This window comes from Lepisosteus oculatus, chromosome 14 (genome assembly GCF_040954835.1).
Source record: "Lepisosteus oculatus isolate fLepOcu1 chromosome 14, fLepOcu1.hap2, whole genome shotgun sequence".
Taxonomy (NCBI): domain Eukaryota; kingdom Metazoa; phylum Chordata; class Actinopteri; order Semionotiformes; family Lepisosteidae; genus Lepisosteus; species Lepisosteus oculatus.
The window spans coordinates 58,903,051-58,930,437 of NC_090709.1; the positions used below are offsets into that span (position 1 = coordinate 58,903,051).

At 42.3% G+C, this 27,387-nt stretch overlaps 2 protein-coding genes across 2 annotated transcripts; both read left to right on the top strand.

Annotated features, from left to right (window-relative positions):
* Positions 1-24,427: 24,427 nt before the first annotated feature.
* Positions 24,428-25,295, top strand: LOC138242972 (zona pellucida sperm-binding protein 3-like). Its single transcript, XM_069198447.1, has 2 exons — positions 24,428-25,074; positions 25,176-25,295. The coding sequence occupies exons 1-2, from the start codon at positions 24,931-24,933 to the stop codon at positions 25,293-25,295; spliced, it is 264 nt and encodes an 87-aa protein (XP_069054548.1). The 5' UTR covers positions 24,428-24,930.
* A 46-nt stretch (positions 25,296-25,341) lies between these two features.
* On the top strand, positions 25,342-26,896 carry LOC138242970 (zona pellucida sperm-binding protein 3-like). The gene is made up of 7 exons (XM_069198445.1): positions 25,342-25,470; positions 25,578-25,752; positions 25,830-25,947; positions 26,145-26,245; positions 26,323-26,396; positions 26,568-26,729; positions 26,805-26,896. Exons 2-7 carry the CDS (start codon positions 25,628-25,630, stop codon positions 26,810-26,812), a joined length of 588 nt encoding a protein of 195 aa, XP_069054546.1. The 5' UTR covers positions 25,342-25,470; positions 25,578-25,627; the 3' UTR covers positions 26,813-26,896.
* The last annotated feature ends 491 nt before the right edge of the window (positions 26,897-27,387 follow it).

Consider the following 27,387-nt stretch of genomic DNA (forward strand, 5'->3'; position numbering starts at 1 on the left):
AACAAAAAGAAAAAATCATCACTTGTTAATAGACTGAGGCTGAACTGTGAGAACACAGCTCACATCCTCCTTATTAATAGTAGTAGAAGTAGTAGCAGTGGCAGCAGTAGTAGCAGTAACAGTAGTACCTGCAGCAGTAGTAACAGTAGTACTAGTAGCTTTAGTAGTAGCAGTAAAATATTACTAGTTGCAGTTGTATCTGTAGCAGTGATAGTAGCAGCTGTCATAGTTGTAGTAGCAGTAGTAGGTGTAGTAATAATAGCAGTATTTGCAGTAGTAGTAATAGCAGCAGTAGTATTTGTCACCATAACAACTGCAGGAGAAAAAGAGCAAGAGTCAGTTTCAAAGCATAAAGAAACAACAAAATGATTAATAATGATGATGATTAATGATAATATATGATTATAATGATTATTAAAAACAATCAGTCCTTGTTAATACAGCCTAACAGTGGTGATTTAAGGCCACAATCCCTGCTGGGCCAGCATGAAAACTTTCACATAATGACATGACAACATATTTTTACAGAAGGACATATTATCTCTTCTTTAGGAAATGGGTCTGTTTCGTCAGAGCTTTACTGGAACTGCAGGTCAGACTCCACAGTGAGTCTGTGGTTTATGCTGTGATGCTCAGTGCAGTGTGATGAGGCAGCTGAGAGCTGAGCTGTACAGGAAGACAAACGGAGGAGCCCAGTGTTCAGATATCTAGTCCTGTACAGAGACACACAGGGAGTCCAGTCAGAGCTCTGTTGCTGTATAGTGAAGCACACAGGGGAGCCCAGTGCTCAGAGCTCTACAGGGTGACAGGTCTTCTCCCTACACAGATGTCTCAGGGGTCTCACAGCTCTCTCGGGGTGTCTCTCAGGGTTGAAAAGGAGGGGCTGTTCCTGTCAGAACGGAGGCTCTCTCAGAGCTCCAGTGTCAGTATCAAAAGAAGCCCTCAGACCTGACTGCTGCCAGAGCCTCTGAGCCTGAGTGGCCATGAGCCCTGAGCTCCTCAGCAGCTGAGAAAAGCCTCCTGTCTCCTGTGGTCACAGTGTGGTTGAACACCTGCACTGTCTTCCTGCTCCTTCTCCTCTCTCTCCCACTTCCTGTCTCTCTCGCTATGTGTGCTCTTATCTGTCCATCTCTCTCTCCTTTTCTCTCACTCTGACAGTCTGTGCAGAGTATCTGAATGGGATGTAACATTGATTGGCAAAGGAAAAGACTTTTCACAGGCAGAATAAAAAATGTATCTCCTCTCAGTCAGATTCACAGCTCAGACTCACACACAGAGCATTGGATCCCTCAGTACTTTACCAAAACTCCTACCTCCTGAACAGACAGAAGCTCATCTCCATCCTTCTCTTTATCCTGACAATCTGAGTTCTTCAGTTGAATTGTATTCTAGATATTAAAAACAGGGTCAAAATGGGAAAATAATTCGTTCTCACCAATCAGTGAAGTTAATCGATTATTCTACGGTTCTTCAGTTGAATTAATTGGTTGTGAGTATTGCCACTCTTACCAGTGCATTATGATTCTCAGCAGCAACAGACCAATGGTTGTGTTTACAATAGTGACCAGTTGACCAGTCTTTAGCTCTGAGCAGTGGGACTCAGATCACACAGAAGACCTGTCTGTGTGTGATTCCACACCAGCCCTGGGATTCAGCGTCTCCCACACATCTCTCGCAGACAGTCTTATAAATATACAGTTAAACAGAGTCTGATAACAGTTATACAGTTAATTAAATCATCAAACCGGCTGAGGAGCTGAGAGCTCGGGTGGAAATAAAACCAGGAGATACTCTTCAACCTTCAGGATCAGGTGTCTGATCCTCCTGGCTTCTATTCTGTGGAGATTCGTTTAAAATGCTTAAAAGAGCTCATTACAGGGACTTGTGCCCTTTCTCTTCTGCTCTCCGGGAGTATGCTATACAATTATTTTAGTCTGTGAAGTAAACTATTTTTTTTGGTTTAATGAATTTTATTCCTTGGTTTGTCGCTCTCCATTTCCAGCTGTTCCAGCATGTTAATAATGTTCAATCTGAAATTAAAGAATTATTATTCAAATGATTGTTTAGGAATTGTATGCTAGAGCTTAAAAATTATGTTCCAAGTTGATAAATTTGTGTAACAGTTTAAATGCATTTTTCCACTGTTTACAAATCATCAGTATGGTAACCACAGCAACAGGCGCCACGTCACTGTCCACGGCTAGGTGTCTCGCCTTCGTCACAAAGAGTGGTGTGACGTCACGGACAGCAACTAATACTAATATTAGTGTCTTCATGTTAATATTAGTGTGAGTACAATCGGTACTTTTAATATTAATGATAGTTTTCATGTGAGTATTAATGATGATAGTGCTATTGATTGTTTTAATGCTAGTATTCCTGTTAATATTAGTGATAATTACAGAGCTGAGGTTAGATAATTTACACTAGTAGTCATGTTAGTTTTAGTGATAGCATTACTGTTATTATTAGTATTATTAGTGCAGTAGTATTTTGTGTCAGTGTTAGAGAGGATGATAGTGTAAGTCTTGGTGATAGTGTTACTGTTGCAATATTAGTGGTATTTGTATTAGTGTTATTTATAGTGTATTTGTAGTTATGAATGTACAGATGCAGCCATTCAAAATGAGTGGTTAAAACCCGCGGTGCAGTAACCAACCCGCAGGGCACCGTAGGGCACCGCAGGGCAAGTGATTGGCTGGCCAAAATGACCGACAGGGGCACTCGCGGTGCATTGGTTGGTAGTGCAAAGATTTAATCATTTAATGTCTTTACTGTGCACATTTCAATCCGCTTAGTTTTGAATATTTATATGGAATTTTACCACTAAAGGGAAATTTTAATAGCTGAGCATAAAAAGAAGAGGAGCATAACGCATCTGAAGGTCATAAACGAAAAATGTTTACAAATCCTTTCACCTGGCGTTTTCGTAGTTAGAAATTATGGAACGCTCTGTTAAAAGCAAGGGAGTTTTTATGTCCGTTGCAGTTCTTTTGCAACATGAATATAATTATATCGTTATTAATTTCTTGAGATACGCGATTCCATATTATATTCCCTTTTAATCAAATTCTAAAAGTATGCTTGTTGACTCCGGTATCGCGTTAGTTAAAGACTTCGATGCTTAAAATGTTTAGGGAGAAATGGAATACTGGTGTGTATGTTTTCTTTAAAGTACCGAGACCAGCCATATACTGTATGTTTAAGTTCCAAAATTAATATTGTTTATGAACTTCACACGCGTTGCAGTATGCTCCTATTCTTTTTATGCTCAGGCACTAAGATCTCCCTTCTGCTTTGTGTAAGAATGGTATCAAAAGCAATCTTAAGTGGTGAGAAAGCTGTGCTCAATGTATTTAAGGGACTTAAAAGTAAAAGGAGATGCTTCATATTGCTTGACTAATTTTAAAAACTAAGTTATAAATGCAGACGCTCCCTCGGTGCACTGCTCTGGTGCACCGGCTCTTACAAAGGGCCTGTCTGCCGTAAGCGTTACAATATACATACCCAACACTGCTTGTACCCATCTGTCATGCAAATAAAACACCTTGAATTGAATTGAATTGAGGGGAGAGGGGGGGAATACTAAAGCCAATACTGGCTCAATACCCTCAATGGGCTTTGACGTGCTAATGCGTTGGTTTAACAGTCCGGGTGTGGCAGGCTTCCAATGTCAACTCGACTCGATTGGAAGACAATGAACGTATTTTAGCACTAAATGAATTAATAGCAAACATGGTTTACATAAAATACATTTTTCCAAGAAAGTTAATAATAATACGATCTATAGTTGAAATCTGAGCCTACTGTATAAATAAAGGAAATGCATTTTCAGAGAGCAATCATGCTGTGTTTATGTAGAAAAAGCGATTAGGTTTATGAGCAATCTAATTACCTATTCGCTTAAAACGCTATATAAAATAAAGTTTATTTAGAGATGAATGATCAGTGTCACAGTTTAAATAATTTTTGTAGGAGGGCTTGGACAGATTCCAAGTGCATTTTTGCAATTTACGTTGCATTGTCCAATGTTCTTTTGTAATACAGGCTAGAATACAGTTACAGTAGTCTAAGCTCTATCAGCCAATTTAAAATAATTTTTTTGAATCCCCGGCGGGACACACTCCATAGGAATCAGCGCTTTTATACAGTATATCGCCTTTAAACACATATATATAAACACGCGTTTACGATTTAAATCAAAACTCGATTCAAATCAATATAAATGTATATTTTGTAACGCATAGGTGACTATTCATTGTTATTAAAAAGACTTAAATTCGATCATGTCGTGATATTTTGAAATATAAATTTGTTTGGTGTGAGTGAGGTTTTATTTAATCTCTGACCAAGGGAAACGTTTCATTTTTTCAAAGAAATGTTTGTTAAAAAATAAAGTCATAGTTCCATGGGATACAATCACAGACCATGTGACATGGGAGTCAGGAAACTAACACACAGCGCCACCGGATTTAATAACACAACAAAAACGCTATAAAATAATGTGACTAGGCACAGAAAAAGTTTACAGCACAGTACAATAATAAATGCTGACCATGACTTTAGAAGCATAAATTACCTTACACTCAATTTAAACACAAGCTGTCTTTCTGTATGAACCTCTAAGCTGGTTCATACAGAAAATGTAGAAATGCATTAGCCTGATTATGATTAAAAAACACATAATTAAACACGCGTTTGCGATTTAAATCAGAACACGATTTAAATCAATATAAATGTTTATATTGTAACGCATACTGTCCAGCCTCCAATTCTCAATAAAAATTTACTCTGTTGCACACACACACACAATAGAAGCAGGAACCGTTGTGAGAAGGGAAGAAGGTGACTATTCATTGTTATCAAAAATGACTTAGAATCGATCATGTTGCGATATTTTGAAATATAAAAGTCAATTGATTGTCCATAATATCGCTATTCTATTTTTTCGAAGAAATGTTTGTTAAAAGAAAGGTCCAGCACCAGCTGGATTCAAACACACAACTTGTGCTTTGTTAGTCACACACATAGACCAGTAGGCTACAAGACAACTCGCATGAACAGGGAGGCGAAACAGCCTTACACAGCCCTGTCGCAGTACACGAATATAATCATACCGTTATTAAATTCTTTAGATACGCTATTCCATATTATATTCCCTTTTAATCAAATTCTAAAAGTATGCTTGTTAACTCCGGTATCATGTTAGTTAAAGACTTAAAATGTTTAGGGAGAAATGGAATACTGGTGTGTCTTTTTTTCTTTAAAGTACCAAGACTAGCTATATACTGTATGTTTATGTTCCAAAATTAATATCGTTTATGGCCTTCACACACGTTGCAGTATGCTCTTATTCTTTTTATGCTCAGCTACTAAGATTTCCCTTCAGTGGTAAAATTAGATATGAATATTCAATACTTAAACGGGCACAGTTAAGACATTAAATATACATATACAGTACAGTTTTCATACAGTAATATGTTTATGTTCCTAAATCAATCTCTTTTATGAGCATGTGAAAGGCATCGTGAATTACTGTACTTTGCATGATTGGAAACAAATGCGTGATTGCGAAATGCTGTGGTGTTACTTTTACAAAGACGGTCAATGAAAAAAAGAATGTTAACCAGGGCAATACTTTGAGTTTACACTTACAGCTTGTCCAAGGTCATTCATTATTAATACTATTAGTAATATCTTCGTTAAAGACTGATGGCCACAGCTCAAACATGAGAGGTTGAGCTTTATTAGCTCCACCTTGCGGAAATTCTGGATACTATTATTTTGCTTGTTGTATTATAGGAGAATTTACGGTAACTAGCGGTATTTACCGGTAACTCGCGGTATTTACCGGTAGCTTGCGGTAGACTGCGTACAGCGTACCGGAAAATAATGCGGTATCGCCCACGCATTTTGAATGGCTGCATCTGTATATATCATTACTGTCCAAAATTACAAATTAAAATTATACCGTGATTTAAATTGTAGGCCACATAGCCCAGCCCTACATTCAGCACACACCAGCTCTCAGTGGGGAGGAGAGCAGTGTGATGAAGCCAGTTCAGAGATGGGGGTTATTAGGAGGCAATGATGGGTAAAGACCAGGGGGAAATTTGGCAAGGACACCAGGGTAACACCCCTACTCTTTTCAAGAAGTGCCCTGGGATTTTTAATGATCATGTAGAGTCAGAACCTTGGTTTACGTCTCATCCAAAGGACGGCGCCTTTTTACAGTACAGTGTCCCCGTCACTATACTGGGGCATTAGGACCCACACAGACCACAAGATGAGCACCCCCTACTGGCCCCACTAACACCTTTTACAGCAGCAACCTTAGTTTTTCCCAGGAGTCTCCGATCCGAGTGTTCTGGCGCACTATGGCTGCCGTCGCATCATCCAGGTGGGGCTGCACATTGGTGGTGGTAGAGGGGAGTCCCCACTACCTGTAAAGCGCTTTGAGTGGAGTGTCCAGAAAAGCGCTATATGAGTGTAAGCAATTATTATTAATAATTATTATTATTATTTTTATCCAGGTACTGACCAGGCTCCCACCTGATTAGCTTCAGTGGGTTGCCACTGTGGCTGCTGGCTAGTAGCTAATAAGGCTTAATGCTAATGGTGTGCTCTGTGAAAGAGAACATTTGCTTGCTGTGTACATAAATAATAAAGCACTCTACAGTAAAAAAAATACACAATGAGAGGAGACAACAGAATTACACCATTACAATAAGGGTTTGGAATACAGTGGAAGAGCAAAGCAATTGAATGAAAGTTTAAGTCTTGATTTAATTGTGCTCAGGGAAGGTGACTCTCTGGTATCCTTAGGAATAGAATTCCAGAGCTTTGGAGCATCACACCAGAAGGCCCTGTCACCCATAGACAGGCTTGGGGGACAGACAGGAGACCAGAATTAGAAGAGCGAAGGTTGTGAGGTGGGGAGTAGGACAATACTAGCTCAGACTGGTACAAATTCAAGATGGTGCCGTGTTAGTGGCAGCCTGCTACAGCAGCTCTGTGTCTTTTTGTTTCTTTCAGTTAGTTAATGCTAGTGTGTTAGTGTTTTTTCTTCATACCTTTGCCGGCAACTAGATTTGCGATCACAACATAATGGATACTAGGAAGCTGAGAAACTTTTTCTTGTTTTTTCTGATACTCGGACCTCTGTTTCTATCTAATGCCAATAGCTACAGAGGCATTGTCTACACGCGGGACCAGCTGATCGCGCTAGCGCGTCCGGCTCTACTCACTGGAGAGAAGCCATTGGTGCCGGAGGAGCTGAGGAGGAGAAGCCGAGGCGAAAGGCGAAGAGAAGGAGATTTAAACCCTATCTTCCTTCGATCATCCTGGGAAATGTGAGGTCCTTAGCGAACAAGATGGACGAACTGGGAGCATTGGTGAGGAGCCAGCGGGAGTATCGTGAATGCAGTATCATGTGTTTCACCGAGACGTGGCTGCAGGAACTTATTCCGGACTCGAACGTTACCATCGGCGGCTTTCAGACGGTGCGGGCAGACAGAAACACCGAGAGCGGCAAGAGGAAAGAAGGGGGGCTCGCAGTGCTTGTCAACAACAGATGTTGTAATCCTGGACATACCCATGTTAAGGAGCGCGTCTGTAACCCGGACATCGAACTGGTAGCCGTAGGACTGCGTCCGTACTATCTGCCGCGGGAGTTTACATGCGCCATCTTTGTTGTTGTTTACATTCCACCTACGGAAAATGCAGAGGTAGCGTGTGACGTCATAAACACAGTCACAGCCAGGCTAAAAACAAAGCACCCTAGCGCTTTTATAGCTATTTCAGGGGACTTTAACCACGTATCTATTTCCACCACTCTGCCTACTTTCCACCAGTTTGTTAAGTGCCCGACCAGAGAAAACAAAACACTGGACTTATTATATGCCAATGCTAAGGATGCATATAGTTCCACAGCCCTTCCCCCCCTCCTGAGAGACTCCTCTCTAGGTTCTTTTGGCCAGGGATCTATAAGGCCATCGAGAAGTACTGTCGGGAATGCCCCGAGTGTCAGAAAAGTGCGCCATAACCTTATTATAGGAACCCTTTGATTCCCCTCCCAATTATTGAAATCCCCTTCGAACGGATTGGGATGGATTTGGTGGGGCCCCTGATCAGAACCACCAAAGGTCACCAGTATATTTTAGTAATAGTAGACTATGCTACCAGGTACCCCAAAGCCATTCCGTTGAGAGCTGCCACCGCCAAAAACATAGCTAGGGAGCTAGTACAACTGTTCGCTCGAGTCGGAATTCCTAAAGAGATCCTAACTGATCAAGGTACACCTTTTATGTCTAAAGTCATGCGAGACTTATGTAAGCTACTGGGTATACAGCAGATCCGAACCTCTGTTTATCACCCTCAAACCGATGGTCTAGTAGAACGTTTTAATAAGACCCTGAAAAGCATGCTTAGGAAGACGATGCAAAAGGATGGGAAAAATTGGGATCAGCTGCTCCCGTATCTCATGTTTGCGGTTCGAGAAGTACCGCAGGCTTCGACTGGATTTTCCCCCTTTGAATTATTATACTCTCGGAAACCACGGGGCCTATTGGACGTGGTCAAAGAATCGTGGGAACATCAACCTTCCCCTTTACAAACTATCATTGAGCATGTGGAACAGATGAGAGAAAGAATAAATGTTATTGTTCCCATAGTGAAAGGAAACCTGGAGAAAGCCCAGGCTCAACAACAACATGTTTATAACAGGGGAGCAGTTGCGAGGGAATTTCAGATTGGGGACAGAGTACTGGTTCTAGTTCCAACCCCAGAGTGTAAATTCTTGGCATCCTGGCAGGGACCTTATGAAGTGGTGGAAAAGGTGGGGCCAGTCAACTATAAGGTCAAGCAACATGACAGAAGACGGCAGCATCAAATCTACCACGTCAATTTGCTGAAAAAATGGCATGGCTCCGAAGTTCTGCTCACCAACTTTTCCCCAGACCCTCTGGAAGAAGAAACGGGTGCGGTAGCCGTGGGGGACCTGGCTCCGGCACAGAAACAGGAACTACAAGAATTCCTAACCCAAAACAAAGATGTTTTTTCCCGGACACCTGGTCGAACCCACCTTATACAACATAAGATTGTCACGGAATCAGGGAAAAAGGTAAGGCTACCCCCGTATCGAGTACCAGAAGCCAAAAGGAAATTGATTAAAGAAGAGGTGGGAAAAATGCTGGAGATGGGAATAATCGAGGAATCCCATAGTGAGTGGGCTAGCCCGATAGTTCTGATCCCCAAGCCGGATGGAACTATTCGATTTTGCAACAATTTCAAGAGGTTAAATGAGATCTCGCGGTTTGATGCATACCCCATGCCCCGTATAGATGAACTAATCGAGCAATTAGGTCACGCTCGATACATCAGCACCCTTGATCTTACGAAGGGATATTGGCAAGTGCCGCTGGCCAAAGAAGATAAAGCCAAAACCGCGTTTGCCACACCTGAGGGACTATATCAGTATAGGGTCCTACCCTTCGGTTTGCATGGCGCTCCCTCAACATTTCAAAGATTGATGGACCGAATTCTGAGACCGTATCGGGATTTTGCGGCTGCCTACTTGGATGACGTTGTAATCCACAGCATGACCTGGGAACAACATCTACAACACCTGGAAGCAGTAACTGGAGCGTTGCGAGGAGCAGGATTAACGGCCAACCCAAGTCAATATGTCTGGGGGCTAGGGAAGCCAATTACCTGGGTTATACGATCGGGAGAGGATTGATCATGCCCCAAGATCAGAAGGTATACTTAATCAAGAACTGGCCCAAACCAGCTACCAAGAAGCAAATTCGAACGTTTTTGGGACTGGCAAGTTACTATCGACCTTTCATCCCAGGGTTTGCAGCCATGGCCACCCCTCTACACGATCTGACGAAGATGAGCTGTCCAGAGAAAACAAAATGGACCGACTTGGAAGAGAGGGCTTTCCGAGACTTAAAAACAACTCTCGCTTCTCAACCCGTCTTACAGGGACCAGACTTCAATAAGCCTTTCATGGTACAAACTGATGCTTCAGACACTGGGATTGGAGCCATACTGTCGCAAGAAATTGAAGGACTGGAGCATCCTATTCTGTATATCAGCCGTAAGTTGAATCCGGCCGAAAAACACTATTCCACGATAGAGAAAGAATGTCTAGCAATCAAATGGGCCCTAGACTATTTGAAATATTATTTATTGGGAAGACGATTTATATTATACACAGATCATGCGCCGTTAACATGGATGTTGCAAAATATGGATAAAAACGATCGAATTACGCGATGGGGTCTTAGTCTGCAAAGATTTCAATTTCAGACAGTCTATAGACCCGGAAGGAAACAAGGAAATGTAGACGCCCTCTCCTGAATGCACTGTTTGTTTTATTCTAGATCGCCCGAGGTCGGGGCTGATCTCAGGGGGAGGGAATGTAAGAGGACCCGGGGAAGGGTCATCTCTAACAGGTATTTCCGAAACGAAACACTGAAAATGCTAGAGATTGACCTTAGCAAGATGGCGGACAAAAAGAATCAGCTGACCAGTAGATGGAAAGGGTCTACCTTAAGAAACAACGAGACACAGCTGAGATGCATCAGGAACCGGAATATAAGTGGCCCGGAGGCAGTGAACAGGGCGGAAGCTGGTAAGGTGAATGCGTTTTGGAGGAAAAGAGTGGAAAGAGGTGGATGTTAAGGAACAACGAACGACTGCAAGGAGAAAGGTTTATGATTTTGGATTACGGACACTGATTAAGGATACATCGCGGATTGTCTTTATTACGAACTTTTGGAACTCGGAACGAATCAGGACTAAGGGAACGGATTACGGACTATATTAGGAAGACGGTTGTTGGAAGAAACGCCACGGATCTGAGGACAGTAAAGTGTGGTGTAAGTACTACCTTCGTTTACATAAACTATCCCCGGAGACACCACACCTGTAAAGCGCTTTGAGCAGCACAGCTTTCTCACCAGTTAGATTACTTTTTGATACCATCCTTACACAAAGGAGAAACTTCTTGTAATTTCGATGACATACAAGTGGAAAGATTACAGATTTTAATCGTCTTTTTTCTGAACCAGGGAAAATCTGATCATGTTTCTCTATAACAATAATAAAAAACTTTATTTTACATATCACCTTTAAAAGTGGCATCTCAAAGCAATACAGTAGATGTATACCACAGATTAGAAAGTAAATACCCAGACAAACGCAAACGCGTTTTTAATAAAATGCTTTTATTCATTCAGCAGAGAGAGCGTAAAACCTGGGCATAACAGCTGTTCCTTTTTCTGATCACCCGCTCTCTGGATACACGTCTCACCTGTCCTGTTCTTTGTTTTCCTAATTTGCTGATTATGCCTTCTGCAATCCACTCCTGCCCTCACACCTAAAGAAGACTATTTTAAATTTATTTGAGCGGTCCATTGTGCAATTAACACTTGTATGTGCTGTCCTTAAGGTGATATCACATAAAGGTGATATGTAAAATAATGTTTTTTTATATTGTTATAGAGAAACATGATCAGATTTTCCCCGTATCAGAAAAAAAGATCTAAGGTATACTAGTTTGTCACTAGTATACTTTTAATACAGTCTTTGCTGTGCTCTTGAGGATCCTTGTGATATTTCGAGCTCTGGTTGAATGATAAGTGTAACAGTTTAAATTTTCGTAGTTAGAAATTATGAAACGCTCTGTTAAAAGCAAGGGAGTTTTTATGTCCGTTACAGTAAAAGAAAATGCATGACAAAGCAGGGCTTGGACAGATTCCAAGTGCATTTTTGCAATTTACGTTGCATTGTGCTGCTGTAATACAGTTTAAAATAATTAAAAGTCTAAACAGTATCGGCTTTATTTATGGGTTGCAATTTAAAAAAAGTCAAAAACCGCACTCAAAATGCAATTTACAGCTTTCTGGCAAGAGGAGACACCCAAATTAATAATGTAACATGCCACTGCATGAACAAGGTTATATTGCTATTTCCTTAGATATGCGATTAAAAAATATTTTTTATTACATTTTTAATAAAATGCTTTTGTTCACTCAATCTGACAATTTCAGGAAGACTAAGGAAGGACTAAGGGAATTGTCATCTGTTGTGAAAGCTCTGTGACTTTGAGACCACTTGTTATCCCAGGTTGTTTGAATTGCCACAATTCAAATAGAGAAAAAAGAGCTGACTGACAAGATTTAAGATGTGGCTGTCAATGTTGGATTAAAAAAAACACATTGCCCGACGTTAGTTGCATTGCTTGAAAAATAATTTTATTTCGAGAGACTGGATAAGTAATTCAAGTGTTTTTTTTTAACTTCCTGAAAAACAAATAATAATTTAACTTTATGTGCAAATGTTTTATGATATGTCGCTGTTGTGAATGTCTGTGGAGTGTATCTTATTTGCCTGTCTGTCCTGGCTGTGCTCTCTCGCTTGCTCGCCCTCCCCTTCTCTCTCTCTCTCAATTCAAGGTGCTTTATTAGCATGACAGATTGGTACAATCAGTGTTGGGTATTTACTTTGCTTTGAGATGCCACTTTTAAAGGTGATATATAAAATCAAGGCTTTAACTTGCTTTAACTCCGCAAGTCTGAGTTCTCGTGTCTGTCCTATCCGAACCCGAAAGTATTACAATATGTATCTTTATAGCAGGTGGTGTACAACTTTTTAGTATAGATTACACTTTTCTAAAATGTATTTAAAAAAAAACGATTACAATCTAATCTATCCATGTTTGATCCCAGGATCCCAAGAAAAATAAATCTAAACGGGGAGAATGCTATGCTGAAAGTTTATTAAGATACTTAGAAGACAAAGATATCAATTTATGTTGCATTTGTCTGATTGTGAATCAAAAAACACATATATTTAAACCTGCGTTTGCGATTTAAATCAAAACGCGATTTAAATCAATATAAATGTTTATATTGTAACACATAGGTGACTATTCATTGTTATTAAAATGACTTAAATTCGATCATGTTGTGATATTTAGAAATATAAATTTGTTTGGTGCGAGTGAGGTTTTATTTAATCTCTGACCCAGGGAAATGTTTTATTTTTTCAAAGAAATGTTTGTTGAAAAAAAAGTCATGACTCCAGCAGGATTCAAACACACAGCATGTGAGGTAGGAGTCAGGAGCCTAACCCACAGTGCCACCAGCAAGGTCACATGCAGAGTGCTGAAAAAGCACTACAGAAACATTATCAACAGACAATGTACAGCATGTACTATTCTTGTGTTGCGGTACATGAGTATAATTATATCGTTATTCATTTCTTTAGATACGCAATTCCATATTATATTCCCTTTTAATCAAATTCTAAAAGTATGCTTGTTGACTCCAGTATCACATTAGTTAAAGACTTCGAAGCTTAAAATGTTAAGGGACAAATGGAATACTGGTGTGTATTTTTTATTTAAAGTACAGAGACCAGCCATATACTGTATGTTTATGTTCCTAAATTAATATCGTTTATGGCCTTCACACGCGTTACAGTATGCTCCTATTCTTTTTATGCTCAGGTACTAAGATTTCCCTTCAGTGGTAAAATTCCATATGAATATTCAATGCTAAAATGGGCACAGTAAAGACATTTACTGTAAATCTTTCTACGACCGACCAACGGACTACGAGTGCCCCTGTCGGTCAACCAATCACGTACCGCGGTATTTTGCGTCATCGCGCGTCACAATGCGCGACGCCGTAGCCAATTACCTCCGGTATGTGTCTGTACTGCGCACTTTGAATGGCTGCATCTGTACCTTCCAATCACTGATGTCGCGCTCCCTAAACCTTAACGTGATGTTTTGCAGATGTGCAGTGTGCCTTTACTCCTGTATTAAAAACGACCTCTGTTGTCGGGCGGAGTTGAAGGAGAACTAACTGCACAGAAAAAGTATGTAACGATAAAATGTTTCTACACTTCAGAATGTCTCTTTAAATCCCTGCTCACACACGTCGGTGTGGGGAGCGGGCAGGTAGAGAGCTTTTCCAGAAACTCATGATGTTTCTCATGGGGTGTTACCTGCAGTAGTATCTCTCTCCACGCCTTTGGAAAGAAAAGAGTGGCTCCAGTGCAGGGTAAGGTCAGAACAGCTGGTCTGATTGTCTTAGAAAACAAGAAATTAAAATCAACAGGGAAATTGAACAATACAGAGATCAGAGCAGTATACAATAGGAATGAAGCAAACAAAATGCTCAGCAAAATCGTAGTTGAGTAAATTGGTGTAAAAAAAATATTTGTAAGCAAAGGAGAGCCCGTGCTGCGTGTGAAACACATCAATAGTTCAGCATTTCTGAAACGTTTAATTGAATTGACAAAGAAATCCTCTCCTTAAACTTCAAAAAAGGATTATCTGTGGAGCCAGCAGGCGTAACACTGCAGTTGCCCATTTCTCACAGGTGTTTGAAGTTGTGGATAACATTTAGTTAAACCTAATAACTGGTTGGGCCACCCTTAGAAGCAACAACTGCAATCAAGCGTTTGCGATAACTGGCAATGAGTCTTTTACAATGCTGTGGAGGAAATTTGGCCCACTCATCTTTGCAGAATTGTTGTAATTCAGCCACTATGGAGGGTTTTCGAGCCTTAACCGCTTTTTTAAGGTCATGCCACAACATCTCAATCGGATTCAGGTCAGGACTTTGACTAGGCCACTCCAAAGTCTTCATTTTGTTTTTCTTAAGCCATTCAGAGGTGGACTTGCTGGTGTGTTTTGAACTTGAACTTGAACTTTATTGCCATATGTAACCGGTACTGGTACAATGGAATTCTTACTTACAGAAAGTCTCTCGATTGTAAAACAAGTGTAAAAAACAAGACAAAGTGCAAACAGTGCATCAAGACAATGTACAAACAAACAATAGACAATGTGCAAGTAAACATGTAGACAGTTTGAATGTAAACAATACAGACGTGTAAACAATGACTGGAGATGTGCAATAGATAAGAAATCATAAAGAGGTAGATGGTGATGGTGTAGGTGTGGTCCGAGGGGGATGGCTAAATTTGTTCGCCAGTCTCACTGCTTGTGGATAGAAGCTATTGAAGAATCTAGTGTTAAATGTCCGTATGCTCTTATATCTCTTGCCTGAGGGCAGTGGGGTGAAGAGCTCATGCCCGCGGTGGTGACTGTCCTCTGTGATGGCCAGAATTCTACCACAGCAGCGGTCCTCATAGAGCTGTTTAATCTCGGTGAGACCGCAGCCGATGATCTTCTGGGCCATATTGACCATTCTCTGTAGTGCCTTTCTTTCTCGCGAAGAGGTGTTACCATACCACACAGTGATCCCGTTGGTGAGGATGCTCTCGATGGTGCAGCAATAGAAGTTCACCAACACATGTATAGGCATCCCCCATCACTTGAGGCACCTCAAGAAATAAAGGCGCTGCTGAGCCTTCTTCATGATAGAGTCAGTGTTCACAGTCCAGGTTAGATCTTCAGAGATGTGAATTCCCAAAAACCTAAAGCTGGTGACTGTTTCCACTTCCGTTCCATCAATACTGAGTGGGCTGTGAGTGTATGGCCTGTGTCTCCGAAAGTCCACTATTAGCTCTTTCGTTGACACCACCTAAGCAGCTGTACAACTTCATCCCTGTAAGTGGACTTGTCATCATCACTGATCAGTCCTATTATAGTGGTGTCATCGGCAAACTTAATGATGCGGTTGTTGCTGTGTCTTGCTGTGCAGTCGTGAGTAAATAGGGAGTACAACCTTGGACTCAGACAGCAGCCTTGTGGGGTTCCAGTGCTCAGGGTGAGTGGTGTTGATGTTTTATTGCCTATCCGCACCACCTGTGGTCTCTCAATAAGAAAGTCCAGCAGCCAGTTGCAGACAGAGTTGCACAGACCTAATCCCCTGAGCTTTGTCACCAGTTGACTGGGTATGATGGAATTGAATGCTGAACCGAAGTCCACAAACAGCATTCTCACATACGAGTTCTTAGTGTCCAGGTGTTCCAAGGTTGTATGCAGAGCCAGGGAGACAGCATCATCCACTGATCTGTTGTTCTGGTAGGCGAACTGCAAGGGGTCCAGGGACTCTGTGATGGAGGAGTTGATGTGTGACAACACCAGCTTCTCCAGGCATTTCATCACCACAGATGTTAATGCTACTGGGCAGTAATCATTCAGGCATGTCACTTTTGTCTTTTTGGGGGTTTGGAACAATAGTGTTTTTTTAAAGCAGGTGGGGACCATGGACTGTGACAGGGAGGAGTTAAAGATGTCCGTAAACACAGTGGTCAGCTGGGCTGCACATGTCCTCAGGACGTGAGGTGGTATCCCATCAGGCCCTGCAGCCTTACGGATTTTCACCCTGCTCAGAGTCTTCTGCACGTCCTGCTCTGAGAGTTTCAGAACAAACTCACCCTGCACACTTGGGGTCTTCTCAGCATTGCCCGTGTTCAGAGCATCAAAGTGGGCATAGAAGTTTGCGCGCTTTGGATCATTGTTCTGCTGCAGAACCCAAGTGCGCTTCAGCTTGAGGTCACGAACAGATGGCCGGACATTCTCCTTCAGGATTTTTTGGTAGACGGCAGAATTCATGGTTCCATTTACCACAGCAAGTCTTCCAGGTCTTGAAGCAGCAAAACAGCCCCAGACCATCACACTACCACCACCATATTTTACTGTTGGTATGATGTTCCTTTTCTGAAATGCTGTGTTACTTTTACGCCAGATGTAATGGGACACACACCTTCCAAAAAGTTCAACTTTTATCTCGTCAGTCCACAGAGTATTTTCCCAAAAGTCTTGGGGGTCATCAAGATGTTTTCTGGCTCATCAGTGGTTTTCGTCTTGGAATTCTGCCATGCAGGCCATTTTTGCCCAGTCTCTTTCTTATGGTGGAGTCATGAACACTGACCTTAACTGAGGCAAGTGAAGCCTGCAGTTCTTTGGATGTTGTTGTGGGGTTTTTTGTGACCTCTTGGATGAGTCTTCGCTGTGCTCTTGGGGTAATTTTGGTCTTTAGAACTGGCTTTATAAACTTTTCCAGACTGATAAATCTCAATCACTTTTTCAGACAGGGCCATGTAGGTTTAATTTTTCCCTTAATAATAAAAACCTTCATTTAAAAACTGCATTTTGTGTTTACTTGTGTTATCTTTGTCTAATATTTCAATTTGTTTGATGATCTAAAACTTTCAGTGTGACAAACATGCAAAAAAATAAGAAATCAGGAAGGGGGCAAACACTTGTTCATACAGCTGGCTCTGTGGTGCAATAGAGAGCGCGTTGGACTTCTAGGCCTTGATAGAATGAAGTCATTCAATGGTTGTGGGTTCGAGTCCTACCAGAGTCATGTATCATTTTTATTGAACCTTTCTAAATCCTCTAGGGATTGGTGTTGATCAAGTCAAATACAGGACTTCTTAAGAGTCCACAGTTGAAAATGAACCAGCAGCCACAAGAAAGAAATTAGCACTGGACTGTGATCACATCACTCCTGTCCTGGAGTCCTTGCACTGGCTTCCTGTCAACTTCAAAATCCTCAAGCTCAGCTATAAGGCTCTCCATGGCTTGGCATCTCAGTACCTGTCTGGGTTATCGCCCTACTCCCCACCTCACAACCTTCGCTCTTCTAATTGTGTTTTCCTATCTGTCCCCCAGTCCATCTGGACTACACTCTATGGGTGACAGGGCCTTCTCCTGTTTTGCCCCAAAGCTCTGGATCTTTATCCCCAAGGATATCAGTCACCTTCTCTAAACTCCTTCAAATCCAGACTCAAAACCCTCTTCTTTAGAAGAGCTTTTAATGCACTATTCTTTACCCCTCTGTTCCTACTGTATTTAATACCACCATCTATTGTCTCCTCTAACTGTGTATTCTCATCCTGCTTATCTTGTGTATTTTTTTAACTTTATTGTTGTCATTCTGTAAAGTGCTTTGAAAAGCCACCTTTAAAAGCGCTATATAATGTAAAGATTATTATTATTAATAATGAACAGTGCATTTAACACTGAGCACATGTGGTCCTTCTTTGCAAAGGATTGCAAAGGTTGGGAATTAGCTTTTCACTCGTGTTGTTGAAGACCGTATCCTGGCTGTGTTGCAGGAAATGTCTGGATGCCATCACCGGATCAAGGAGAGAATCAGGGTTTTGGGAAGTCTTTTTGATGCCTGACACTGTGTGTTTCCTGGTTGTAACGGGTGTCATTCTGGACCTAAACAACAGAGAACACCATTGAAATCGCTGGACTGCCTAGCGGACACTTTGTTGCCTTCTTCTGACCTGTAATTAATGTGATTCTCTGAAAACGTGGCACGTTGTATCTGTGCTATCTTTATGGAGGGTGACCACACTCATAAGGATCATAGATTCGATCACAAGCATCTAAAAACGAGAATGAGAAAATGACATCACGCTATAAGGCTGAATGGCATGAATTCTCCTGTTCCTTCTGCAGCAAATGTGAGTTTTTTTGCTTCTTAACACTGAGATAGTTGGAGATATTTGGCAGCTGTGGGATTCCAACTCAACCCTCAAAGAGACTGGAGCTTTAATCCAGCTCTAAACTAAAAACTGGGTGACTTGTAAGGGCTGGTAGGAGAGGAAAAGAATAAATGCTTCTTTTTTGGTCTTTAGCTACTAAAAGAAAGGAAAAAATATTTGATTATTATTTATTCACCAGTTGTTTTGATCAAATTATTGTAACGAAGTGCCATATTAAGGTATAATATGTACATGAACGTCATGTCTGAGTCGATGATGGCAGCTGAGTATAGCTGGAGGACAGTTCATCATGAGTGGGTAAGCCTGCATAATGAGGGAGAAGAGATCGGCCTCTCTGATGCAGTGTCCAGTGACACTAACCTTCTGTCCTACTGTTCTCTGCTAATGTAGAGGGTGAATGTAAGGTTTCATTCTTGTAAAATATTTCCGAGCACTTTTTTTGTTGCTGAAAATTAATCTTGTGCATTTGAATTAATTCCGATATTGTCACCTAATTCTATACATTGTTTCATCAGACTAGAACTTTTATAGGAGCTCAATTGCATTTATGAATTGCATAGTGATAGTATTTCTTTCCGTTTAAATACTTCAGTCAAAAATGTAGAGAAGGTGCTCCTGTTTTCACCATTATAAGAACTGTGATGCACCAGTAATATTTACTCTCACAAAAGTATTGTAATTGTATTGTTCTGTTCTGTAACAATCTTGAGTGACACAAACCTTCTGTTTTACTGCACTACACTTCTCCAGAGGCCAGTTCAGCACACAAGGATCCTCAGTCAAACAAACACTGCAATCGCTTGATAAAAGCCATTCCTCATCCTTTCTCTTAGTATTGGTGCAACTTTTGTATCCAAAGAAGGCGATTTGACAATGAAAGGTGCAATCATCTTAAAGAGAGTCTTCATGAAGGCATGCACAGCTTAAGGCACATGAAGCTGAATCCATGAGCTGATTGACACAAAACAATGTCACTTCACATTATCCGCAAAGCTGTTTTGCTTGTCTGACCACCTCTTCGTACTTTACAGTGAGCGCATATATTTCAGTTTCTTCTTTTGTATTTTCCTTACTATTTTACTGTCCCTTTCCCCCATGTGGAGATGTATCCACTGCCAAAACTGCTGTCTGATTATTTAAATTATCTGTAAAACTGTTACATGACTTCATCTAATTGTAAATTTATAAGACAGTCTGTGAGACATTTGTGAGAGTAACTGAATCCCAGGGCTGGTGTGGAATCACACACAGACAGGTCTTCTGTGTGATCTGAATCCCACTGCCCAGAGCTACAGACTGGTCAAATGGTCACTATTGTAGACACGACCATCGGACCATCGGCTACAAATAATCAATATACTGATCATATTGTCACTACTGGTGTTTATTACATAAATACTATATATAAATAATAAGATAATTCCACACTCATGTGTGTTATAAAACATTTATAAACATTTTGGGAGGCTGACATACAGTAAAGAAAGTAATACTGAAGGGCTGGAAGTCCTGGAAAGCGTTAATAGAACCTTCTTGCTTTCGACCTGGAACAGAGCCCACAACTGCCAGATCAGTGACCCCTGAGCCCAGTTCACAGAGAGGAGAACCAGGGGCTTTTCTATGTCTCTAAGAGGGCTGGGAGGAAGGATAAAAGGGGGAAATGTGACATGAGTCCAGGCTGTTCTGTCTGATATTGTTCATGTAGCAGCACTGATTGTCTGAATATCTTCTGGTTCTGGATTGTGAGGATAGAGAGCAGTACGGAGTTGAGATCCTGTCTGAGTGTGAGTCTGAGCAATGAATCTGACTGAGAAAAGAATAATGATTTTTTATTCTGCCTGAGAATTTTCCTGAGAATTTTTCCTGATAATTTTTCTTCTTTTCCAAGTGGTGTTACATCCCCTTCAGATACTCTACACAGACTGCCAGAGAGAAGAGGAGAGAGAGATGGACAGATAAGAGCACACACAGCAAGAGACACATACGTCTTGATTTACTTTGAAGCAAGTGTTCATTTCTTTTCAGGAACAAGTTGTTTTTGAACTTCAAGAAATTCATACAACTTCTGAAAGATAAAATACAAATCTTGCTTCTCAGGACAGAAGAAATGCTGCAAAAAAATGCCAGTGATTTGTGAAAAGCAACGGGAATGTGTCCCTCTGCAGCTGTTAAACAAAGGGCTGGTGGGTCAAACGCACTCAGGGACGTGCTTCAGATTGTGATGATGTAAACATAATCTCCGCTAAAAATTGAAGGGGTTTCTTCGCAAACCCTCTTGAATGTTGCAGGAAATCTTCGTGTTTTACTCGTGTGCAACTAAAACAAGTAAACAATTCAGTACCTAAGTCAATGTCCAAGAAAACCATCCTCACATGTGGAATTTTTCTTTAACTGGCTGTTGGGAGAATTCATTTATACACCCGTTGTATCCTTAGCAAAAATATTTTAAAATTAGAACACAGATTTGTTGGAGAACTTGACAATCCTTGACAATCATTATTAAATGAGCATTATAGAAATGTGCGTTGATATTTTTAATATGTACCTTAATTGTAATATATATATATAATTGCTTTGATATGGATGTTCATTTGAAGGAATTGAGGAAACTATGAAGGATCGCAGAACAACCAAAGATACATTTGGGCATCTGCTATTGGTAAAGATTAACGAATACAGTAAGTGTGAAGCTTGCACATACACGAAAGAAAAAGATCAGTTTAAATTCACTTCATTAGACTGACGGTGTGTATAGCAATGGATGGTTCCAATACATCGACCTCTGGGTTATGGGCCCAGCACGCTTCTGCTGCGCCACTCTGCTGACAGCTGTCGTAGTGTGATTCAACACAACTGCTCTATCTTTGCTTTCTAAAAGTGCGCCCGAGATGAAAAGTTTCAACGGCAAACACAGACGTCACTTTGAGCACTTGGTCTTTTATAGTACGAATCATCACACGCTGCTCTACATGGGCGTGTCTTCAAGATCGTTGAGAACCAAACCTTCTGCTTTCCGAGGCAACTGATTCTTTCCTTGTTAATTCACAAATCTTCAATGGGAATCAGTGAAACGAAAACCAAACACATGTACACACTCGCGTCCTAGCCTGAAAGAAAAATGATGGAAGCATTTGAGAAATAACAAGAGTAGTCTGAACAGCTCCAGTCTATCAACTGCTCTACAAAGTGATCGCTACTTCCACACCCAGTTTATAACGCTGAAAATGATTCAGGAAGCACAGCAAAGTTCAAAAAGCAGTGGTTGAAAAGCGTCTAGATACATAAAATGACAGTTTCTCAAAAGTAAAATCTTAAGCTTTTAAATATTGTCATCCATATATTTTCGTTTTTCTCTTTTTTACATAACACGCTTTCGAGAAATAGACTGTCTTGTAATGAAGGCTGCATTAGAAAATGTGTGTCTAAATTAAAATCGGGGTTTAGACTTCTGCGTTTTTCAGCTTTCTTAGCGCTTGGGTCTCGATTCAGATATTGCAATGAAAGCAACAGAGGAGTAAGTTTTCCTTTTCTAAATCAAAGGTGATCTGCTCACAAGGAAGTATAAAAACTTCAGCGTTTACTTTTTGAAGACCGCAAATTGTCGAAACACTATTGCTTCATAAGCTAATAAGTAAGGTTTCTGAGCACGCATTGTATTACTAATGCTGTTATTAATAAAAAAAAAGCTTAAATTCACATAATGGAATTTGGACGGCTCAAAGTAGTCTATTTCATGTACAACTTTACTTGCCCGCTGAGTAGAGTTTAAAGCAACGGTAGCAGAAGTAGCAGTAATAGCAACAACGTGGTTAGAGTGTTATAATACACTCTATGAAATTATTGCGGCTTCAGATCGTTTTGTTCTGTTGAAGCTGCCTACAGGGTCTGAATTGCTGACATTGGCTGTGATCTTTTTTCAGGTTTCATGAAATTCTTCACATATTTGAAATATTTAATTCGGGTTCGCCTAATACACGGTGCAAACCGTACCTACAGCAGAATGCTGTGGCACATGAAGCCGTTTTGTTTATCGGTTGTAAGGATTTAGGAGCGTACTATAAATCGAGCAAGCGAAAAGAAAGTTAAACAGGAGTCACTTTTTGGATTGCTAATTCATTGTGCTCTGCTCGTCTAGGTTCAAATCCTATCCTTGTCATGGTTAAGGCCTGAGACGTGTGTGTTTTTTCTAAACGGTGTTTGCATTTGTTTCCTCCTGTAAACTCAGGATTTTTTTTCCTTGGTGGCAACAATACGCTTCTGTAAATGGTAGACTCTGCTTTCAAATTAGCTGCACCAGGCATTCGGATACAGAAAAACACAGGGATTTAAAATTCAGGAATTTGAATGGCCAATTGCTTACTGCTAGGGTTTTTACGTTTTCTTATTTAGCGATTTGTGTATCAATCTTTTAACAATTCATTAAAATGCTAACAATATGTAAAATCAAAACAACAGCACCGTTAAATGCTGGGGAGACAGGTAGTTTTTTTTTCCATCAGATGCCAATCTCTAATGCTGTGTGTGAGAGCTTACGTACCTTTCCTTTTCTCACATTTTCTGACAACTATTCCAATGGGGCACCCTGTCAGCTCCTAATACTTTTTAAAAGTCTGCCTGCATGTTTGATTATTGTCGTTTTATTTAGAAAAAGTTCAATATTGATCATAACTAAAGAAAATTAGGATCACGAATAAAAAAAGGGCTGAAGATGCGAGTCGCTCTTGAATCAGAGCTGGGCGACACGGGCTTCTGTTCTGATATGATTGTACGAGAAGCAGGAGGAATCTCTTCTCTCCTATGGAGCATGAGCTGAATCAGGAGTGAGACATTTCGTATGCTCGTGCATATGTTAACACATGACCTACATCGTAAAACTAAATTAAAAACTAACATTAAGTTGTCAAAGACATTCATTTATATACAAACAAGAGACAGACATAGTAATGATTCTACATTAACTTGTCCTGCACTGATCAGACTAATTGAAATGTATGAAAGCCCGTTTCCGCCAGGGAGTTACAAAACAACGCGCTATGGTATCGCAGAATTCCGACTAAGTAACTCAGAATTGCGACTTAGTAACTCACAACTCCGACTTTATATCTCACATTTGCAACTTCGAAATAGCCCATATTTCATTGTCTGTCCTTTTGTTATTGTAACGGATTCGGGTTCTAGCTAGCAAGACCTGGGTTTGAGCCAATAGAGTGAGGCACGAAGTAGGGTGGGAGCGGCGAGGGCACAAGCCCTAGAACCCGAATTCGTTACAATAACAAAAGGTCAGACAATGAAATATGGGCTTTTCGAAGTCGCAAATGTGAGAGATAAAGTCAAAATTCTGAGTTTTTAGGTCGCAATTCTATGATTCTAAGTCACAATTCTGAGATACCATAGTGCGTTTTTTTTACTCCCTGGCGGAAACGGGCTTCCATAGGTTCTCGGTGCTGCGAAGCAAAAGCAATCTCTGGAAAATCAGACAAATTATCAGATAATGTCAAAAGCTGATCAGTATTTCTTTACTGGGAAGCAAAGAAATGCTTGTATTACACATTTTAATATGACATGCAATTACACATGAAAAATAGTAAAATTATTTTCATTGCGGTACGTGTTGATAGAACAGCCCCCTCGATAAAAGAAAGTGTGGACGGACGTGTCGCATGTTCCGTACTCTGTCTGACAGCGAGTTTAACACACTTTCCACGGAAATTAGAAACTAATTGAACAATAAATTAATCTGATCAAATTTTACACGTGTGGGTGATTTCATTCTGTCGAAATTGCGTGGAACTCCTCCGCTGAGGTCAGATACACACGGGAAAATGTTCAGGCGGCTTCACGGAGTCCCGCCTCAGACTGAAATCAGGTTCTAATTAGACGCCGAGAACAATCCGGATCTCTGTATGTAATTGATTGTGTTGATTGTGTGACCAGGTGTGCGGTAACAGGTCCTGCCAGTATAAAAACCTAGTCACCGCGTTCACACTTTATGCTTTCTTGCTTCAACACAGTTTTGTGGTTTACTTATTTTACTCCTGTAGCAATTGAGCGGGACGTTAATTTGGCGATGCGCTCGTTTCTCTTTATGCTGTGCCTGTGCACAGGGGCCGGGCTCCCCGCACTGGTTTCCGCCGGGCCGGCTGGCTGGGACTCTCGGGAATTGGCGCTCCAGGCCGACCTCCCGGCTCCTGAAGACGCAGCCCAGTTGGAGGACTTGAACCTGGCAGATGCGCCCTCCGAAGACCTGTCTGCAAGCGAGAACGACTCGCAGTCCTTGGCTCCCGACTTTCGCCGCCTTCCCGTGTCCAGAGACGCGTACTCGCCCTACTTCGACAAGGAGAAGATGAAGCCGGCAGCCGCCCCTTACCCGCCTACATCAAGAGCGTCCTGTTTCCTCCCCAGCGAGGGCGGCAGCCGGCTCGCCCGGCCATCGGGGGCACCCGAGGAGTGGCTGTGTGGTGTGACTCCAGCAGGATGTATGTGAGGGTCAGTCGGCTCCTGTTCGGCTTCAGCTGTCGGCCATCGGAGGTGACCTTGGGCAACTGCAGCGTCAGCCGAACCACACGCAGTTACTTCTACTTCATCTACGGGCTTCACGAGTGCGGCACCGAGCGATCGGTAAGCAGGTCTTCATCTACAGGCAGTGTATCGACGTGAGCTGTAGGGCCAGTGTCGGGGTTGCCTTTCCTGGGAATATCCCTTCCTCTGTGACCCTGCAGGTTGTCCAGGGCCGCCTGGTGTACTCCAACACTCTCCGCTATGCCCCGCCCTCCTCCAGTGCACCTGTGCATCGCTTCATTCCCTTCTCTGTGCCTGTCAAGTGCTCCTACAACAGGTAGGCAGGGCTCTGCTGCTGAGAAGCCGCTAGGAAAGTGTCCAGATGCCCCTCATCCCCTCTGTCCTGCAGGTTCCACTACTCCTACAAGGTTGGCTATGTCCCCACGTGGGCCAGGAGAAGGACCTTCTTCAAGGACCTGAAGAACAAACACAGCTTTGTGCTGCTCACCACCAACTGTAAGCTCCTTGAGTGAGTGGCTCCTCCTGCCTGCAGGGGGTGCTGTGTGCAGGTGTAATGCTGCCTCTCTCTCTCTCTCTCTCTCTCTCTCTTTCTTTCTTTCCAGCCCGCTGGGTCCGGCTCTCTCCTAAGGATGAGTACTTCCTGGGTCAGCCCATGTACTTCCAGGCCACTGCCTACTTTGCCACAGCAGAGCAGAGGCTGTACATCCACTCGTGTTACGTAACGGAGAAACCAGACCAGCACTCCCAGCCTCGTTTCCCTGTGATCGACAACTTGGGGTACGGCCCCTTCTGGGAGGAGAGGTGGGCAGGAGCCCCGAGAGCCTGCAGGGGTTCATCCTTGTCCTTGTCCCCAGGTGCATGGTGGACAGCAAGGCAGATGGCTGCCTGTCCAGGTTTGTCCCCTCCAAGCAGAAGGATGTGCTCCGCTTCACAATTGATGCCTTCCTCTTCCAGAAGAAGCTGTCCAGGAAGGTACTGCTCTCAAAGGCTGCTCAGCCTTCTTGCTCTACTGATCCATGGTCTGCTTTCACATCCATGATCTAGATGTGAACCAGACTGTGGCAGCTGTAGTGCCTAGAGCTGCCAGCTTGCCTTCACTGATGGCAGAAGGTCCTTCTCTGTCCTCTATTGGCCTTGATCCCTTAATGCTGTGACCTTCCCTCTTGCAGCATGAAGTGACTGAGCTGTACATGCACTGTGTCATGGCTGTGGCTCCTGCTAAAGCAACACCAGGGACCAAGTCCTGCACCTACAACAGGGAGGCGAAGAGGTACTTCTGCGAGGAGCCTGCTGAGGGTGCTCTGGGACATGCCAGGTGGAGGCCTCACCTGTCCTCCTCTCCTCCAGGTGGGAGGAGCTGTATGGTGACCATGAGGTCTGTGCCTGCTGTGAGTCCAGGTGTGCTGGCAGTTGGAATGAAGGTGGGTCTGGTTCTCTATCCCTTGTGGATGCATCTCTGCTCAAGAGACAACCATGCTTGGACAACTGAGGAATGATCCCATGCTGGACAAAGGGGCTGTTTAGATGAGTAGCATCACTGTGGGACTCTGGGGATAGCGGATCCCTCACTCCTGGGTGTTGCTTGTCCACAGGTACCAGGAGCCTGGTGACCAGCAGTCGGGTGGCTGTGGCACCAGTAGAAGCTCCTCTGGATGTGGGAGCTGACTGGACTGAGGATGAGGAGGGAGACCCTCAGAGCTCCAGTGAGGATGTGGAGGGAGCAGAGGACTTTGGAGATGTTGGCCAGTGGACAGGTAGGGTCTGGCAGGAGGCGCTCCTGTAGGGGTGGTGTCCTGCAGTGTAGCTGGATTGTTCTCCTTCCTCCACAGGTGCCTGAATGAAGGCTCCAGCCTGGCCCTTGTGACTCTCCTGCCTCCACTTGCCTTGTAATGGCAACATCTCAATAAAGCTGTGAAAGACCCTTCTGCCTGCCCTTGTTTCTTTATGGTTTATAGGTTTGAATGGGGTGGAGGAATTCAAGGGAAGTATTTGTGGGGGTTCCCCTTTCAAGAATGCTTCCCGTATTGCTGCCAATGAGGACTGAAAATGGCTGGAGTAATAAAACGTTGTAGTGGGGGAAGATGGCCGCACTATTCCTTGGGCAGGGCAGTGTGACTTTTTTTACTGTGAGAGAGACGGAGGTGTTCAATATACTGGAAATCCTCCTGTTTCTGAGATGGGTAGTCCTTATGGAGTGTGAATTGCTACTGTAGTGCCAGTAAGAGTGAGATCTGGTGTCCTATTCTAGGCTGCATAAACTGACTAAAAGAAACACAAGGAAGGAATTGTCAACAGGGGCTTGGTGTAAAGTAGGCCTTAGCAGAGGAACAACACTGGTGCACAAACATCAGTGAATAATTGTGCAGTTAGAATCTCTGTGGTCTTGTCTTATGGGTGTTGGTTTCACAGTAG

Bases quoted from the DNA above. Each gene is read 5' to 3' on its own strand.
- LOC138242972 (XM_069198447.1), top strand. From the start codon at position 24,931: ATGTATGTGAGGGTCAGTCGGCTCCTGTTCGGCTTCAGCTGTCGGCCA. The intron at 25,075-25,175 runs GTAAGCAGGTCT...GTGACCCTGCAG, and splicing joins AGTGCGGCACCGAGCGATCG to GTTGTCCAGGGCCGCCTGGT.
- LOC138242970 (XM_069198445.1), top strand. From the start codon at position 25,628: ATGTACTTCCAGGCCACTGCCTACTTTGCCACAGCAGAGCAGAGGCTG. The intron at 25,948-26,144 runs GTACTGCTCTCA...TCCCTCTTGCAG, and splicing joins AGAAGAAGCTGTCCAGGAAG to CATGAAGTGACTGAGCTGTA. The intron at 26,397-26,567 runs GTGGGTCTGGTT...GCTTGTCCACAG, and splicing joins TGCTGGCAGTTGGAATGAAG to GTACCAGGAGCCTGGTGACC.